This window comes from Armigeres subalbatus, chromosome 3 (assembly GCF_024139115.2).
Source record: "Armigeres subalbatus isolate Guangzhou_Male chromosome 3, GZ_Asu_2, whole genome shotgun sequence".
Taxonomy (NCBI): Eukaryota; Metazoa; Arthropoda; class Insecta; order Diptera; family Culicidae; genus Armigeres; species Armigeres subalbatus.
Window position 1 is genome coordinate 196658702 of NC_085141.1, and position 19613 is coordinate 196678314.

Consider the following 19613-nt stretch of genomic DNA (forward strand, 5'->3'; position numbering starts at 1 on the left):
TGCGTAACCAAAGATCAACCAATTTGCCGCCTATTTGTAAAATTCTAACTTTTACTTCCGTCACAAGACAGTCCATTTCTACTAGACGACCTTTGATTAAGACGCCATTTTAACAAATTTTAAATTTGTGCGATAAGAATATTTACACTGAGGAGAATTCTATATATCGGAATATCTTGAGAAGGCTAAAATAATGAATTCAAATATACTAACGCCTAATATATACCACCTGGCGGCCAAGTTCTAAACTTATCAACGATTCATGCCAAAGCACACGCCTTGCTGCATAACCTTTTTGAAAAAGGTGCAGTTCAAAATGGGTAGGATTTTCGGAATCACTGTTTTTGTACCCTTGTTCACTAAAACCCCTCCCCGTGATGTACCCGCCCACCAATAGTCAATATTTGGTTACGACCTGAAAGGTGATTAAATTATCTTTAGAAACAGCCCCAAAAATCCAAAATCGGCCAAACAACAAAAAAAGTTATAGCAATTTCAATTTGGGGTCAATTTGACCCCAGTGCACAGACAACGTAAGTTTTTTTGAGCACAGACAGAAGGTTAACGAGTTGATTTTAAAGCTCATCAATAAAATCCCCTGATCATTCCTTCAGGAATTCCGCCGGAAGTTCCTCCAGCAATTCCACCAGAAATTCAACCGGAAGTTCCTCCAGGAATGCACCTGGTCATTCCTTCAGAATGACTCAACTCATCCGAAAATTCCACCAGAAATTTCTCTGGAAGTTCCTCCAGGAATTCCTCCGAAAGTCCCTCCAGGAATTGCTCCGGAAGTCCCTCCAGGAATTGCTCCGGAAGTTCCTCCAGGAATTCCTCCGGAAGTTCCTCCAGGAATTCCTCCGGAAGTTCCTCCTGGAATTCCTCCGGAAGTTCCTCCAGGAATTCCTCCGGAAGTTCCTCCAGGAATTCCTCCGGAAGTTCCTCCAGGAATTCCTCCGGAAGTTCCTCCAGGAATTCCTCCGGAAGTTCCTCCAGGAATTCCTCCGGAAGTTCCTCCAGGAATTCCTCCGGAAGTTCCTCCAGGAATTCCTCCGGAAAATCCTCCAGGAATTCCTCCGGAAAATCCTCCAGGAATTCCTCCGGAAGTTCCTCCAGGAATTCCTCCGGAAATTCCTCCGGAAATTCCTCCAGGAATTCCTCCGGAAATTCCTCCACAAATTCCTCCGGAAATTCCTCCGGAAATTCCTCCAGAAATTCCTCCGGAAATTCCTCCAGGAATTCCTCTGGAAGTTCCTCCAGCAATTCCTCCGGAAGTTCCTCCGGAAGTTCCTCCAGGAATTCCTCCGGAAGTTCCTCCAGGAATTCCTCCGGAAGTTCCTCCAGGAATTCCTCCGGAAGTTCCTCCAGGAATTCCTCCGGAAGTTCCTCCGGAAGTTCCTCCAGGAATTCCCCCGGAAGTTCCTCCAGGAATTCCTCCGGAAGTTTCTCCAGGAATTCCTCCGGAAGTTTCTCCAGGAATTCCTCCGGAAGTTGCTCCAGGAATTCCTCCGGAAGTTCCTCCAGGAATTCCTCCGGAAGTTCCTCCAGGAATTCCTCCGGAAGTTCCTCCAGGAATTCCTCCGGAAGTTCCTCCAGGAATTCCTCCGGAAGTTCCTCCAGGAATTCCTCCCGAAAATCCTCCAGGAATTCCTCCCGAAGTTCCTCTAGGAATTCCTCCTGAAGTTCCTCCAGGAATTCCTCCGAAAGTTCCTCTAGGAATTCCTCACGAAGTTCCTCCGGAAGTTCCTCCAGGAATTCCTCCGGAAGTTTCTCCAGGAATTCCTCCGGAAGTTCCTCCAGGAATTGCTCCGGAAGTTCCTCCAGGAATTCCTCCGGAAGTTCCTCCAGGAATTCCTCCGAAAGTTCCTCCAGGAATTCCTCCGGAAGTTCCTCCAGGAATTCCTCCGGAAGTTCCTCCAGGAATTCCTCCGGAAGTTTCTCCAGGAATTCCTCCGGAAGTTCCTCCAGGAATTCCTCCGGAAGTTCCTCCAGGAATTCCTCCGGAAGTTCCTCCAGGAATTCCTCCGAAAGTTCCTCCAGGAATTCCTCCGGAAGTTCCTCCAGGAATTCCTCCGGAAGTTCCTCCAGGAATTCCTCCGGAAGTTTCTCCAGGAATTCCTCCGGAAGTTGCTCCAGGAATTCCTCCGGAAGTTCCTCCAGGAATTCCTCCGAAAGTTCTTCCAGGAATTCCTCCGGAAGTTCCTCCAGGAATTCCTCCGGAAGTTCCTCCAGGAATTCCTCCGGAAGTTCCTCCAGGAATTCCTCCGGAAGTTCCTCCAGGAATTCCTCCGGAAGTTCCTCCAGGAATTCCTCCGGAAGTTCCTCCAGGAATTCCTCCGGAAGTTCCTCCAGGAATTCCTCCGGAAGTTCCTCCAGGAATTCCTCCGGAAGTTCCTCCAGGAATTCCTCGGGAAGTTCCTCCAGGAATTCCTCCGGAAGTTCCTCCAGGAATTCCTCCGGAAGTTCCTCCAGGAATTCCTTCGGAAGTTCCTCCAGGAATTCCTTCGGAAGTTCCTCCAGGAATTCCTCCGGAAGTTCCTCCAGGAATTCCTCCGGAAGTTCCTCCAGGAATTCCTCCGGAAGTTCCTCCAGGAATTCCTCCGGAAGTTCCTCCAGGAATTCCTCCGGAAGTTCCTCCAGGAATTCCTCCGGAAGTTCCTCCAGAAGTTCCTCCAGGAATTCCTCCAGAAGTTCCTCCAGGAATTCCTCCAGGAATTCCTCCGGAAGTTCCTCCAGGAATTCCTCCGGAAGTTCATCCAAAAGTTCATCCAGGAGTTCCTCCACAAGTTCCTCCAAAAGTTTCTCCAAGAATTTATCCTGAAGTTCCTTCATGATTTCCTTTAGAGGTTGCTTCAGGAATTCCTCCGTATGGTTTTCCAGAAAATTCTCGAAAGAACGCCTAATGGATTGACGAAGGAATGCTTACTGGATTTTGATGGAACTCCGATCGTCAAGAATTTGCTCACTGGATTCCTGAAGGAACGCCTACTGGACTTCCGAAGAAGGGCCTACTGGATTCCCGAAGAAACGCCGAATGGATACCCGAAGGAACGCCTACTGGAACCCCAAACGATCACATATTGAATTTTCAAGAAATTGCTCACCAGATTCCCGAAGGAACGCCCTATGGATACCCGAATGGACGACAATTGAATTCCCTGAAATTACCGAATACGACGTTCTAAGTTCTCCAAATCTTTGCAATTAAGACCAATTAGTCCATCATATCAATAACGCAAGGTACAGAACCAATAGCAAGATATTATGTATATTTAGGTCCCAGAAGACCATGCATATGAACATAAATTTAGATATGTTTTCTTATTATAATCTGAGAGCTCAACAAATCAGCCGGAATATGATTGGTTGCTATCGGTTTTGTACCGAGTTGACTTTCATCTGAACTCTTTAGTGATTTCAAATATTTGGAACATTCGATTTTAACATACCTACACCATGAGTTGCTATTGGCTTTATATCAAGCGCAATTGATATAATAGACCAATTAGATCCTAAAATGAAGAATCGATATTCGATTTTCTTTCAGGGAAAGGTGGAGTAATCATCCTGAACGCGTTTTTATTCCGACTCAAAAGTCGAAAAGAACATTTGAAAAAAAAAAACAATTTGAAATTTAAAAATAGATGAAAAATGCTTCCACGACATTTTCGGCCTTGTTTGACGTACGAAATAAATAATATAATTCAAACGCACTACCAAACCAAATCACTCGAAGTTCCTGAAGGCAGTCACTCGGAATTGCTAAAAGAAATCTTTCGAAATTTATAGAGGTAATTCTCTCCTGGTGGAATTTGAGAATTTTTCCGGAAATTCTAGAAATTCTTGTAGATCTCTCAAAATTCTTGAAGGAGTTCTCTTGGAATTTCTAAAGGAAATCTCGGGTACTTATTCAAAAGGACGTATGTGATTTTGTAAACAAAGATTCCAACGTCGATTTGTCCAATCTGATGGCTTTCCCACACAAACCGAGACCACTAACAGGTAGCCGAAGGCTTCCCCTACCTGTCTGTGGTGATGGTTTGCGTGGGAGTGCTATCAGATTGGACAAATCGACGTTTGAATCTTTGTTTACAAAATCACATACGTCCTTTTGAATAAGTACCCGAGAAATATAGAAAAAAATCTCTAATATTTCTTGGTGGAATTCTATTGGAATTCCTCGAAATTCGTTCGAAATTCTTGAAGGAAATCTCTCGGGAGAAAATCTATCAGAACATTGCAAAAATTCTTTCGAATTCTTGGAAAGATTCCTACATTCTCCAAGGATGCCCGAATAAATCCCTAAGGACTCATAAAGGAATCACTAAATCATCACGATGTAATGCCTCAAGGATTAAAAAAAACATTCCACAAGGATTCCCCAATCGTCTCGAAGGACTCCAAGTTTAATTTATCACCGTTTCGGACGATCGTAGATAACCATTATTAACGTGCATGTGGGCTTGGACTACCTCTCGGAAGGAAAGTGGCTCCTGTCCATCGAATCAGAGTCCGCTTTATATGGATTCCGTTTGAAAAACTGAAATCAATTAAAAAAATCTGACTCACCCTTCGCCAATATTAATTCATTTGAATATTCTCCATCAACATAATTATTTCGTCGTTTCTGATGCCAAAACAACAGCCTCCATTCTCAGTGGAAATTGAACCTAAAAGGAATCCAAACAAACATATGGATTAGACTGGCCCAGATTACTATGGGGAGGAAGAAATGTTGTCGAATTCCACGGGGCACCCCCCAGAATTGTGTCTTTGGGTGAGAAAATCAATCTCTGAAAATTTCAGCTCAATCGCTTGTTGCATAAGCTGGCGCATTTGATTTGAAGTTTGTATGGGAATTTCAGCCAAAATGTATAGGAAAATACACCTCCGTCACTCATTTGATCTGGAAATTGGTTCTGTTTGCTCGATTGACCTCAGAATTGCAAAAACGGCAATTGGTATGCTACAGAACAATTTCACAGAACATTGCATGATGATTAAATGAACTTTCATATAATTTTCGGCTGATTTATTAGGAGCTGATTTGTGTATTTTTGGGTTTTTTGATCGAATCGCATCAGCCGAAACCTATATAAAAGTTCATTTAATCATCATACAATGTTCTGTGAAATTGTTCTGTAGCATACCAACTGCCGTTTTTGCAATTCTGAGGTCAATCGAGCAATCAGAACCAATTTCCAGATCGAATGAGTGACTGAGGTGTATTTTCCTATACATTTTGGCTGAAATCCCCATACAAACTTCAAATCAAATGCGCCAGCTTATGCAACAAGCGATTGAGCTGAAAATTTCAGAGATTGCTTTTATCACCCGAAGACACAATCCTGGGGGGTGCCCCGTGGAATTAGACAACTTTTTGTTTCCTGGGACAGTCTAATATGGATTAACCAAATCACTTACCTGCCGGTCCTGTTGACTGCCGACGCCCAATGCCCTAACCGGTTTTCACCGATGAAGGGCCCCTCCGGATGGTCGGTGCGACAATACCCAAGGGCACCAGCGGGATGTTGCATCGTCTAATGCCGCACCGCCTAAGGGAACTTGGGCGCCACCGATCTAATCGGTTATGGTCCAGCCTCTCCATACGGAGGAACAGGATCGGTTTTTTTTGTCGAGTCGCGCAGTTTTTCTTCGTGATCATCATCAGATTGGCCCGACTCAGCAGCCTCATATGGACGATATCGTGGGTTCCCCATCGGATCCTGATCAGCACGATGTAAATTCGCCAAATCTTGTCCGGTACCGAGGAATTATTTTTTTTTCCAGGAACGATACCGGCATCTAAGTGAGAAAAATTAAATATAAACGAAAATGAAAACTGGAGGGGTAACATCAACTCACCTCCAAAACCAACCGTGTCTTCAGGGTCCTCTTGCCGACAATAGTTCTACCGTTACCGATCCTTGCCAACTTAAGTCAAATCAAATCCACAGCCTGGAATTAGGAGGGAAAAAGAGATGAGATGATATCAGATAAAAAAAAATTCTTTGCGGTTATTTGACGCATTTGATTTATTTGACGCGATACAGTACGCTGCGCCGTAATTGTAAAGTCGTACACCAGCACGTGCTTGATAATTTCTGCCAGCGAGTTCAAGGGCAAACAGTGCATCCCATCAAAATGGAAATCTGCAACATCAAAATCCCAGATCAAAACAATTCCGGTAGCCGAACGCAATCACTATTAACGGTCATTGTGTTACGCAAGTATTCATGAAAGTTGTCACTATAAATAGAGACGCATAGTGAAAATTATGGTAGCCAATCCAAGATATATCGTCCAGCTTATATAGGATTCGCTCGATGATTTTGACCAGCAAGTGACTCAACGTTCCTGAACAGGGTGGGACTCATCAAAAGTGAGATGATTCGGTTGAGCAGCGATCCATTGCCGAACTCACGAGCTTTGTCGATAAATAGTATTTATCGGAGAGACGACTTTCGCATTAGAGGTGTTCCTTACTGGATTTTGAGAAAAGTTTCATTATTTTGCGTTCCGTTTACTCTTCAGGACTGATAGCTTACCGAAACTTCCGGTTTCATGAAAGGCATACTGTCCATGGGTTAATTGTCGATCGACGTTATTGTCCCCGGAGTTTCCTGTTATTGATGACGGAGTGACGTTCAGTTGTTCAGGTGTAATAGATACCATATTTTTTTGGGGCTGATATTGCCATGACCTTGTGCACGATCGGAACGTTACCGCATAAGTTCATATGAGGAGTAGTGTCCCCATGCGCCGGAAAGTCGATGTCGATGTCGATGCTGATGGGGTAGTGTTAAATAGTCTCTCGTTTCGGCATCGACGTTTTGATTTGATGTCAGTGTGATGTCCTTCAATACACTATCAGCACGGCCAGGATCAGCAGGGGGTCAACGGATGTTATTTTCTTACATAATTTCACGTCTTGAAGTTTCACTCGATTTGGCTGACATAGCGTCCCAAATCCAGGTGCTTAGTGCTACCTTCGGGGCATCACTACCATATCCCGGTTTCACGCCAGAGATGATCTTTGCTTCCATTCCTATTGGCATTCGAACTGTTGCTTCTACTAACTCCTGCGAATTTATAAGACAATATAACGATCAGAGTTAATTGTAATTGTAGAGTAATTTGCTTGAAATTCTTTGAACATTTTTTTTTGAAGGAATTCCTAGTGAATTCCCGAAGGAATCCCTGATGGATACCCGAAGGAATCGCTACTGGATTACCGACGGAATCAAAACTGGATTCCCGAAGGAATCCCGACGGAATCGATACTGAATTCGTGGAGGAATCCCTACTGGATTTCCGAAGAAATCTCTACTGGATTTCCGAAGAAATCCCTACTGGATTCCCCAATGAATCCCTACTGGATTCCCGATGGATGCCTACTGGGTTTCCAAAGGAAACTGTACTGGATTCCCGACGGAATCTCTAATGGATACCTGAATGTATCCTTACTAAATCCCCAAGGAATCCCTACCGGGTTCCCAAAGCCTTCTAGGCCGTATTCCTGAAGAAAACCCTACCGGATTCCCGGAGGTATGTATTCGTGAAGGAATCCCCATTGGATTCCTGAAGAAATCTCCATTGGATTCCCGAAGGAATCCCTACTGGATTCCAGAAGGTATCTCTACTAGATTCCCAAAAGAATCCCTACTGGATTCCCGGAAGAATCCCTACTCGATTCCCGAAGGAATTCCTACTGGATTCCTGAATGTATCCTTACTGGATACCCGATAGAATATATTCTGGATTCCTGAAGGAATCCTTACTGCATTTTCAAAAGAATCTCTTTTAAATTTTCGAAGGAATTCCCTAATATGTATACCATTAATTTATTTTAAGAATGTTTTTTTTTTACATACCCGTATGAGTCATTATCATAGTGCAATGGCGACTCTTTCTCCTCCGTGGATGACGATTAGGAGCTGATCTAATGATGTTGCTGGTATCACGGTGCTCCCCTGACCGTTATTAACAAAAAAAAATCTCCATCAAAACTAATACCCGGAGCTGAATTCTGGGGCTATACTGCATCTCTGGACGAAATTTGAAAAAAATCGTAGGGCCCGTTTTGGAGTTACGCCCTTTTTAAGACGTAACTGATATATATCGAAGAAATTCACAGGATTCTGTTTCAACACGATTTTCTAAGTTGTATCCCCATCGTATTATCGTATATAAATAATCATCTGACTTTTCTCTGGATTATTAGTGGTTTTAGGAACATGTTGCATGGATTTTGGCCATAAATTAAAGCCACACGATCAAAAATTCGACCGAAACAAAATCGTGTGAAAAACAAAATTCTGTGTATAACATCTCATCAAATACATATTTCTCAACTTCCAAGGCGTCGTCAGCGATAAATTTTTATTTTGTGTTACAGCCATTAGAATTCTATACAAAATTGTTGACTATGACGATAAGTAATATGATATTTGTCTAAAAACATTTAAAAATAAGATTAGCTTCATCTTAAGCCTACATTGAATTCGAGCCAACTACGTATGATTAACCCTTTTTATTTATGTTTAAATTAAATGGACAATATCAAATGCACACATATCTTTTTTTCGCAATAAATTTCAGCTCGCAAAAGATGGGTTATGATGTATACAGTTATCAAAATCTTTATCTTTCCGTGTATCAGCAATTCAGCAAGCGCAGCGCGCAACACTGCTGTCAGTTATCATTATAACAAATAAACGAGCCAGGAGCTCCTTCTGATTTACACTACCAAATCAACCAGACGTGTCTCAGTTTTGTTCTCCCGAGATTCAGAGAAACCCCTTAGCATCGATTACTACCTAATTAGTGCAATACTGCAAACGGTCATCTATACAGTGGCGACGAGGAAAACAGTTTTTTTTTTTATTAATTCACTCCAGTAAAACTATCCGTTTTTTCGCCGGCATCGACGCAGCCGACGATTTAGCAGCAGCGATAGGTAAAGGTAAAGTGGTAAAACCGGAGAATAAAAAGAAAGCACATTTTTCGGTGCAGACAAAGTGCATGTGAATACCGAAACGCCATTGATTTTCAGGGCGTCGGTTTTATGTAACAAAGCGTAGTGGTACCATTCAGTGGTTCTGAGTGGAACAATCAAACCTGCATATCGTTTTATACCAAATAATAAAGTGTGATTATTGTCTTTGTTTGAAGATCCAGGACATCGGCACAGTGGAGCTCTCGTGCGTCGAAATTCGTTCCAATTAACTGGCTTTTTTTCGTTCTGCCGGGAAATTTTTGAGGTGTTTTTGCCTGGGAAGCGCGGTACGATTAACGGATTCAGCGGGTGAGTAACCAATATTGGGCTGTTTATCTAATTACTGGCGTTTTACTTACATTTTTCGCTATTGCCCAGAGAGTTCGCATAATTGAAAAACGGTAATAAAGAGTGAAATTATTTGATTCTGCGTAGTGTGATAGACGAATTGATCGGAAGATTTTTTTTTTGATTATTAGTGATTTTATTTTTTCCTATTGATTATCAGAAAGGTCGCGCAATTTAGTAAATATCATAAAAGTGATTTGGCGCAAATAACGTGCTTTTTGTTTGTTATACATTTATACTGAACAAAAGCTGATATTCGCTTTTGAAATTATTGACACAAAAGCACAAAACAATGAAACAATAAGATTCTTTTATTCATTTGTTTAATTATTGTTATAATATACTTATCATTTACATTACTTTTTACATCTATTGTTGTGAATCTGTTTTTTAAATTATTTTAAAGTGTGATTTATTTCATTTGAATTTAGACAAATATGTCGTATGTTGTGGCTCCCAACATTGAACCCTATCGCAGGGGACAATCTTTCGCTACATGGATCAAGCGTTTGGCTTTCCATTTCCGGGTGAATAAGGTCAATGAAGGTGAAAAGAAGGACCAAATGTTCATCCTGGGTGGTGACTATTTGTTCAGCATGGCTGAAAAGCTCTACCCTACGGAAGCATTGATGGAAGAAGTGTCGTTTGAGGTTTTGATCCAGAAGCTTAGGGAGCGCTTGGACAAAACTGATTCTGTTTTGCTCCAACGTTACAATTTCGGTACAAAGGTACAGCAAGCTGGTGAGTCTGCCAGCGATTTCATCTTCTCGTTGAAGCTTCAGGCAGAGCATTGTGAGTTCGGGGACCAGAAGAACCGTCTCGTTCTCGACCGGATTCTCGTTGGTCTGTCGGACGGAAACCTGAAACATCGCCTTCTCACTGAGGACAGCTCGAAATTGACGCTTGAACAGGCGGAGAAGATTATCGCTACGTGGGAGATGGCGGCGACACACACCAGAGCTTTGACAAACGCGGAAGAAAACGGTTTGGTGGCTTCAATTGATGCTCGGTATCCATTTACTGGTGGAAGAGGTGCGGTTATCCGACGTATGAAGGAACTAGCGGAGGGATTTCGTGGCTCGGTGAGGAGCCGACTTGGAATCCGTCCGGAAATTCGTCCGGCGGAAGAACGTCCTAAATATTCGCCGCAGCCTCGCTTCCAATCGCAGCCTCGCTTTCAATCGCAGCAACGTCAACAGTCAGCTGGTCCGTCATACCGAAGAGCCAATACTGGGCAGGGACCGATCGATCAACGCATCTGTGATCACTGTGGGCGTAAAGGACACGTCCGCAGGAAGTGCTTTAAGCTCAAGCAGGAGAAGAACGAAGCCGTAAAACACATCAACGCCCAGAAACCCTCGACCAGTACCACAGGTTTGGCCGAGCGTTTGGAAAGGTTGAGGACTATGGATTGGGAGTCGGACGAAAATGATTCAGGTGAAGTAGAATGTTTACATGTTTCTTCTATCAATAAGATAAGCGATCCCTGTTTATTGAATATTTTTATCGAAAATTTACCTGTACAGATGGAGATAGACAGTGGCTCATCTGTGACAGTAATGGGTAAGAGTTTGTTTTCTTCAAAGTTTAACCTTCCTCTTTTGAAATGTTCTAAACAGCTGATTGTGGTTAATGGTTCGAAGCTAAAAATATGCGGAGAAGTTAATGTGAAGGTTGAATATAATGGGAGAAAAGCAATATTGAATCTGTTGGTACTCGATTGCAATTATCAATTTATTCCATTACTAGGTAGAACATGGTTGGATGAATTCTTTCCCAACTGGAGAAATTTTTTTGGTCACTCAATGCCAATTAACAATATTTTTGAGAAAAACAGTGAATCATTGATTGCAGATGTGAAATTGAAGTTTTCTGATGTATTTGTCAAGAATTTTCTGTACCAATCAAGAATTTTGAAGCAGATTTAGTATTAAAAGTGACGTCCCAATTTTTAAAAAGGCGTATGACGTTCCCTATCGCTTGAGAGAAAAAGTTTTAAAATATTTGGATAAGTTAGAGGCAGAGAAAGTTATAACTCCTATTCAGACTAGTGAGTGGGCATCACCTGTAGTCGTGGTCATGAAAAAATAATGACATACGGCTAGTGATAGACTGCAAAGTTTCTATTAATAAAGTTATCATTCCCAATACTTATCCATTGCCTGTTGCTCAGGATCTTTTTGCTAGACTGGCAGGGTGTAAGATATTTTGTGCTCTTGATTTAGAGGGTGCATATACACAGCTGTCTTTGTCTAAACGATCTAGAAAATTCATGGTTATTAACACTATTAAAGGACTTTTTACGTATAATAGATTGCCACAAGGAGCTTCCTCAAGTGCATCTATTTTTCAGCAAATTATGGATCAAGTATTGCATGGGATTGATAACGTTTGCGTCTATTTGGATGATGTTCTGATTGCAGGAAAGGATTTGCAAGACTGTATCAATAAACTTTATATTGTTTTAGGTAGATTGTCTAAAGTTAATATTAAGGTCAATTTGGATAAATGCAAATTCTTTGTGACTACATTGGAGTATCTTGGTCATATAATTAACGAAAGGGGTTTAACTCCATGCCCCAACAAAATATCAACAATAAAAGAGGCTAAAACTCCAACAAATGTGACCGAACTCAAATCATACTTAGGTCTTCTCAATTATTACAATAAATTCATCCCAAATTTGTCTTCTAAATTGTATTATTTGTACAATTTATTGAAGAACAACGTCAAATTTGAATGGGATGTTAATTGCAACAGAGCCTTTGAAAACTCTAAAAACTTGTTGCTTGAAGCTAATTTTCTGGAGTTTTATGACCCACATAAACCTATCGTTGTAGTCACAGATGCATCTGGCTATGGATTAGGGGGAGTAATTGCTCATGTCGTTGACGAGGTTGAAAAACCAATTTGTTTTACTTCATTTTCGTTGAATGCAGCCCAAAAGAAGTACCCCATATTGCATCTGGAAGCTCTTGCTCTTGTTTGCACAATTAAGAAATTCCATAAGTACTTGTATGGACAGAAATTTAAGGTTTTCACAGACCACAAACCGTTAGTGGGTATTTTCGGAAAAAGTGGCAAGCATTCAATATTTGTGACAAGAATACAACGCTATATTTTAGAATTATCTGTGTATGATTTCGAAATTCAGTATAGGCCGTCTGCTAAAATGGGTAACGCAGATTTCTGTTCGCGATTTCCATTGGAATTGTCGGTACCCAAAGAATATGATCAGGAATTTGTTAAAAGTATAAATTTTGGGAATAGCTTACCTGTTGATTTTCTGGTGATTGCCAAGGAGACTAAAAAAGACAAATTTCTGCAGGAAGTCATACATTATATGCGGCATGGTTGGCCTGATAGAATTGACAAACGCTTTGCTAACATCTTTGCGAATTCGCATGATTTGGAAATCTTGGACGAGTGTTTGCTGTTTCAAGACAGAGTGGTTATTCCACAAAATATACAAAATGAAATTCTAAAGCTGTTACATGGCAACCATGCTGGTGTTGTAAAAATGAAAAGGTTAGCAAGACGTTCGGTATACTGGTTTGGCTTGAATACACAAATTGAAAATTTTGTTGCAGCTTGTGACGTCTGTACAAGTATGGCAATAGTTCCAAAACAAACGATTACTTCTAAATGGATACCTACCACAAAACCATTTAGTAGAGTACATATCGACTTCTTCTATTTTGAGCATCGTACCTTCTTGCTAATAGTTGACAGTTTCTCTAAATGGGTGGAGGTAGAATGGATGAGGAAAGGTACCAATTGCTCAGAAGTTTTGACGAAACTCGTAGAATTTTTCGCTCGTTTTGGTTTGCCAGACGTCTTAGTGTCTGACAATGGCCCTCCTTTTAGCTCTCATTCCTTCAAAAACTTCCTTGAAAAACAAGGTATAAAAGTATTGAACAGCCCGCCATATAATCCCGCTAGCAATGGCCAGGCGGAGAGGCTGGTAAGGACAGTTAAAGACGTTCTCAAAGAGTTCTTATTGGAACCAGGAATGTTACAATTGAGTTTAGAGGACCAGATAAATTTATTTTTATTCAATTATCGGAATAATAACATAACGATGGAGGGAGTTTTCCTTCTGAAAAGTTTTTAATTATACACCTAAGATGTTAATCGATTTGGTTAACCCTAAAAAACATTATAAGCGGATGCTTGTACCTCAACCCCATGATGATGAATCAAAATCTAATCATAACAATACAAACCATTTACCAGACCCATTAGATGCACTGATGCCAGGGGATATCGTATGGTACAAGCATAACAAACCGCATATTCGTGAAAAATGGATCAAAGCATCTTTTTTAAAACGTTTTTCTAAAAATGTATTACAGATCATGGTTGGAAACGAGGCGACAACCACGGCCCATCCCACTCAGGTCAGAGTTCCTAGGGATGGACACGGAGCATCGGGTTTGCCGAAGCGGGCAATGCGGGTGGTCGAGACTGGTCGTCCGTTATCGACTGTCGAGCTTCCCGAGCATGGTCGGCCGTTGCAGACTGCCGCTGAACCCACGATGGAACCCGAAGCAGACGAAAACGATATTCGGCAACTACCGAATCAGAGCAGCAGCTTTTCGAATCAACCTATAGTTTTAGAAAGTAGAAGTAGAAAAAGAAAGTTTCCTTCAGAGCCGGTAGAGCTTTATGGCCTACCAAGGCGTTCTAAACGAATTAGAAAGACTAGAGTAGAAAGTGAATTTCAGTATTATTGATGTATTTTGAATTAATGTTCATTCTGAGTCCCTTTTCCTTCCGAAGGGGGAAGAGTTGATGTATACAGTTATCAAAATCTTTATCTTTCCGTGTATCAGCAATTCAGCAAGCGCAGCGCGCAACACTGCTGTCAGTTATCATTATAACAAATAAACGAGCCAGGAGCTCCTTCTGATTTACACTACCAAATCAACCAGACGTGTCTCAGTTTTGTTCTCCCGAGATTCAGAGAAACCCCTTAGCATCGATTACTACTTAATTAGTGCAATACTGCAAACGGTCATCTATACAGGTTTTATACAACTTCAGCGATTATGTCGATATATACTCTTTGTAGCATCCCTGCCCATGGCCGAATGTATTAAAAAATCCATTTATATGAAACTTTGGGATATGATATTTGGAGGTCTTCAGAAGATCCTAACTTTTCCAGGAGTCAACGAGCTTATCAATTACGACATAGAATCCAGGTGAAGGTTCATATGAGGAGTTCAAAACATTTGGAAAATGTTTCAAAACCTTTAAACAAAAACCACAGATGTCATTCACTTGAAATTGTACCACTTGAGTAATTGTACCATTATTAATAACATGCTCCGATAACGCCAACAATTTTAGATCTAGAGAAATGATATATTAGAAAAAAGTTTCAAGGACCATTAAGGGCTACTTGTTTATATAAAAACACAATTGTACATAACATGTGACAAAAGTTATTCTATATAAAAGTTATTGATTTCAACTTGATACGTGTCATTTCCAATGCTCTCGTGCATGCTTACTGCTGAAAAAAATAACAAAAATGAGAGCAACGCAATTTGCACTTCAATTCTATGTTTTTGATTGATATTGGTATGGGTACATGCATTCAAGGAGCAGTAACCCATCTGTTCTTTACTAAAGCTTCATCCATACATACGTCAACAAACTTTCTCAAATCCGCATTATTTTACAAAATGTGCGCAGCATCGAGAAGATAGTGGTATGCTCAGTGAAGCCGTTTTTATGCTTAAGATACCTTTGAGGTATCAGACATAACCCTAACCCATAAATCTGCTAGATAGTCCTGGGAACGCCGCTCTCAAGTTTTTCTCGGCTTCGCAATTAGTCATTATTCCTATTATCAGATTTATAATCTTAAGGTCACTTGCAATAATGTACTCGAAATGGTTCAATTTGACAAACTGTTCCATTTAAATACGGTTCGAATTTTCCAGGTAATAAGTGTGGATACAAAGACAGCACTTGCAGTCGATTGTCGCCAGGTTTTGAAATTTTTGTTTGATCTGGAATTATTGAAATCCCATACCATTTTCAATAAACACATTTTCGTCAAGGATATGTCTACTGTTTTTAATACATTGAATCAAAGCTGGTACATCATTGTAGTATGCAACTGGTATATCAGCAAACTACACCCGATTCTGTTTTTACACGGCCGTGTAAAAAAAATCCCATACAATTTTTTTGCAAAGTTGCTCCATTTTGCATGATTCGTCGAGAAATCATAAAACTTTTTTTACATAGATTTTCAAATTTTTAACGGAAAACTTTTTTTACGCAGAACGCATCCTCCGTGTAAAAAAGAATCGGGTGTACTTTTATTGCTGACGACTCAACGGAAGTTGAGAAATATGCATAAGACGAGATATTATATTTATTTTCTTCGATATCATACAGTTACGTCTTAAAAAGGGCGTAACTCCAAAACGGGCCCTACGATTTTTTTCAAATTTCGTCCAGAGATGCAGTATAGCCCCAGATTTCAGCTCCGGGTATTAGTTTTAATGGAGAATTTTTTTTGTTAATAACGGTCAGGAGAGCACCGTGGGTATAGTTCTATGAAAATATCCTCTTGGTTACACGGGCTATAGAGGTGAAATTACAATTAGCTGCTTCGAACGGTATGACCACGGGATCCAGTGGTATTCACTATGTTTCATGCTCACACCGGAACTGAAACATTTCCATCGCTTTGGCTGAAGATGAACTCATTCCCCCGTCACTAGTCAAACCACTTTGTAAATCAATTTTTCCAAGGATCTCTCCCATGAAAATGACATCCTAGCTGATGTCCGTCGCTGAGGCCTACTGGGCCGGATAACCACCGGAATATTCTTCGGTAGGGGACAATTTATGCGACGAATCAGCTTCGTTTTGTCCAGAGACGATTCGCTCAAGTCCATGCTGTATATCTCCGCTTTTGCACTCCCGCGAGAACGGCGAACCGATCCACCTCCGCTACCACTCACCGAAACACCCGTACGTACCGTTTTTTTGCAAATCAATTGCAACCTTTTTCTATGAAGATTTACTTCACGATCTCGAGATTTTTCTCGGCAATTTCTCGAGCTGAAAACGAAGTAAAAAAGATGGCGACTACGCGCGAAGAAAACTAAACCGGATGAACGGGCTAAACCGTTTCAACGGATTCAACTGATTCAATGTGCGAATGTATAGAAGTAAACAAACAAACACACTCAAAAAAATCGAAAGGCATTATACATTTGGTTTGGGTCCAAACTTATGTTGAAACTTGGCTAAGGTGGTTTGCGTCCTATCCAGGTAGATTCCTGTTCGCTTTTAGACATCCTTCCGTGCGGGTATCTTTGATGACGACAATTATAGGTATGGAACTCATTTCAAGATTTTTGTACCATGGTACTTGAACCACCAGTGTGTCATTAGCCAAAATTTATTTTTTGAGGTTCTTCGTCGACATGTATAATGCCGTGTATCGCATATTTGTCCCATATGAATACGAAACCCAGCAAAGATGGGACAAATATGCGAGTCATGGCAGTATATAGCTCTATAGATAGACAAAGAACTGGATTCAGAATCAGATTTAGTAACCCTGTACGCTTCACCAATGGTATCTATGTGTACAAAATGTTCAACGGTGTGTGGCAGAGAAGGATGAATTACGAGATCATTCAACTATACGGTGAACCCAGTATCCAGAAGGTAGCTAAAGCTGGAAGGGTACGCTGGACAAGGCGTGTTGAAAGAATGGCGAACAGAAACCCTGTGAAGATAGTATTCGCTTCCAACTCGGCATGAACTATAGGGGGCGGAAAGAGTACAAAACGATTTAACGAGCATGAGGCGCAACCGAGGGTGGAGCGATGTGGCCTCTAACCCTATAAATATTGTGGTGTCGACTTGTTTGGTCAGTGTTATCTGTTTAGACGTAAAATAAATAATGAACAATGTAAAATAAATAATGAACAATGTAAAATAAATAATGAACAATGTAAAATAAATAATGAACAAACAAAATGACACAGTGGTCCACAATATTTTATATTTCTCAGTTTTTATTTTGTTTAATTACTGTTGAACTACATACATGTATTTTGGTATTCGCGTTCAATTATTCATCGTTATATTTCAAACTTATATAAAGACCGTTATCATCCTGAAACTGCCATAAACTGTAAGTTTTGCGTGTCAGCAACTTATTGATGGATATACGAACAAATTTTCCTGTATAGTGTACTTTATAACTATTGTATTCCTCGTAAAATGCCTCGCAATGCAGCTCTTCGATCAAGTATGCAAACATATCATTCCAGACTACAATTTCCTTAGTCTCTCCATAAAAAAAAACTCCGCACATTTCATATCTTACGATTAAACCTGGACGAAAACTTGTTCCATTAATTTTCATGTGTCTAACTGTTGTGATCTTGTCCGGATAATCAAAAAGCAGAAGGGCGTAATTAGATGATGATTTTGGAATAGCTACAGAGGACAGTATTGTTACGTTATTAATTTCATACTTATGGTTTATTATTGCTTGAGCTTGTCTTAGGCTCAAGCGTTTAGTCAAACTAAATGGTAGGTTAATAAAGTTATTGCACGTTTTGGATTGTCGCTTTGATTCTTTAAATTTTCCTTCATACAACATACAGGAAAAATTAACGATAGGTCCTTCGCTTCGAATTATTGTTGGATAATGGACGAGGTGATGCATTTTATTTATGAAGTTTACACATGGAAAGCATGTTTGAAATAGGAAATGAAAATTAGTTATTTCATTATCGAGTTCTGAAATCTGTGATTCGCTGAGCTTATTTGAAAATGCGAAGAAAACAATTTTTAGCAACGAACCTACTAGTGAAACATAGTTGTTATCTAGAGTTTGCTTGAACATGAATGGAAATGCTCTTAATAATGTCCAAGTTTGGGCGGCAGATTGAGATAGGTTGTATCCTGAGGATTTAAGATTTTTTGTCGTAAAACTAGGAGACGGTTTATCGCGCGCCTCAGCAAACCCATAATTAAAATTGACAACTATCGTATTAACTTCGTCTACCGAAATTACCTTTCGCTTATTGACCAACTCATTCAAAATAAGCTTAATGACTTTGGGTGCCACCCCCTCTAAGATATCGTGCATAGGATCTAATGTATTATTTGTAGCGATATTGAAATACTTCAGCTGATGTAACGCAGAGTCTGCCACAATTCCCAAATCAGCTGGTTGCTGTAACTTGCGTTGAATTGCTGCCAAGTCAGACTGAACACTTTCCGGCGTCCTCAAAGGAAAAGAACCTGATGAACATCCTCGATGGAGTGCATCTCGTGGCATGTAACAAATGCGGCAGAACATTTTTGCTTGTGGTCCCATGAGGCGGAAAATGTCATGGATAGCAAGCGTATCTCCAACTACATGTACTAGTACCGCACGCAAAATGAAATCCTCTCCATTACTCAGATTTATTTTAATCCCTGAGTCTGACTCTAGCTGGCGGAGATCATCAATTAAAGAACGCAGCACTTTCTCGTAGCCTTGTGTCTTAAGGTCTTTGGCTGAGACGACTAATGTTAAATATATGCGACTCAGGACGGAATTTACAATAGAATCAAAATTTCCCAACTTAAAACTGAAAACTGTAAGTTTTTTAATCCCCTTGCGGAAGCCCAACGGATTACGATACTCAACGTCGTCCAGATGTAGAGAAAGTCGCAAGGATATCGTATGAGGAATGGATGGTTCTTGAACCGCGAACCATCTTTAAACCCACGTAGAAACCCAGTTTCACATACCTCGTTACGAATATATGTTCCGCTATATGTTCCTTGAACCTTATATCTAATGATCTTTTTGTTTGGCCTACATAAATTTTTTCACATTGGGAACAACTTATCTTATAAACGTCTGCCTTATTCAACATTTCTACTTTATCCTTCGTTGAACCCAATAGAGACTTGAGTTGGTTGCTTCTACTGGAGAATACTAGATCGATGCCGAATTTCCTTAGTCGAGGGCGTAACTGGTTGGTGATGTGTTTATCATATGGGACCGAAACTCTTTTCAGCGGCTCCTCTATCGGTGTCAGCGTTGTATGTCCATTTCGTCCATTTCGTGTATACACGGAGAAAAATGAGAAAGCTGATTAGCTTATTATTTAGTCCTTTTCAGCATTTTCCAACTTTTAATCTTTTCATATCCTACAATTTAAGCTTTGCTAAAGATTATTTTCAATTTAAGCTAACATTTGCATTTTGAATGACCATTTTTAGT

The 19613-nt window shown here is 40.5% G+C and overlaps 1 protein-coding gene and 1 long non-coding RNA gene across 4 annotated transcripts; one reads left to right on the top strand and one right to left on the bottom strand.

Annotated features, from left to right (window-relative positions):
* Positions 1–5508: 5508 nt before the first annotated feature.
* LOC134221348 (uncharacterized) lies at positions 5509–7950 on the bottom strand. 2 transcript variants are annotated; one of them, XR_009982334.1, is made up of 4 exons: positions 7872–7950; positions 6546–7079; positions 5863–6482; positions 5509–5802 (listed from the first exon to the last, which is right to left on the bottom strand). It is a non-coding gene; the product is annotated as an uncharacterized LOC134221348 (long non-coding RNA). The 2 variants fall into 2 exon arrangements; XR_009982335.1 differs by having other exon boundaries at positions 5863–7079.
* Positions 7951–8622: 672 nt separating this feature from the next.
* LOC134220235 (uncharacterized) lies at positions 8623–14273 on the top strand. Of its 2 annotated transcripts, none has more exons than XM_062699233.1 (4): positions 8623–8962; positions 9172–9304; positions 9775–10780; positions 13699–14273. In XM_062699233.1, the coding sequence occupies exons 3-4, from the start codon at positions 9781–9783 to the stop codon at positions 13755–13757; spliced, it is 1059 nt and encodes a 352-aa protein (XP_062555217.1). In that variant the 5' UTR covers positions 8623–8962; positions 9172–9304; positions 9775–9780; the 3' UTR covers positions 13758–14273. The 2 variants fall into 2 exon arrangements, with proteins under 2 accessions (XP_062555217.1, XP_062555218.1); XM_062699234.1 differs by having other exon boundaries at positions 8623–8956.
* Positions 14274–19613: the final 5340 nt, after the last annotated feature.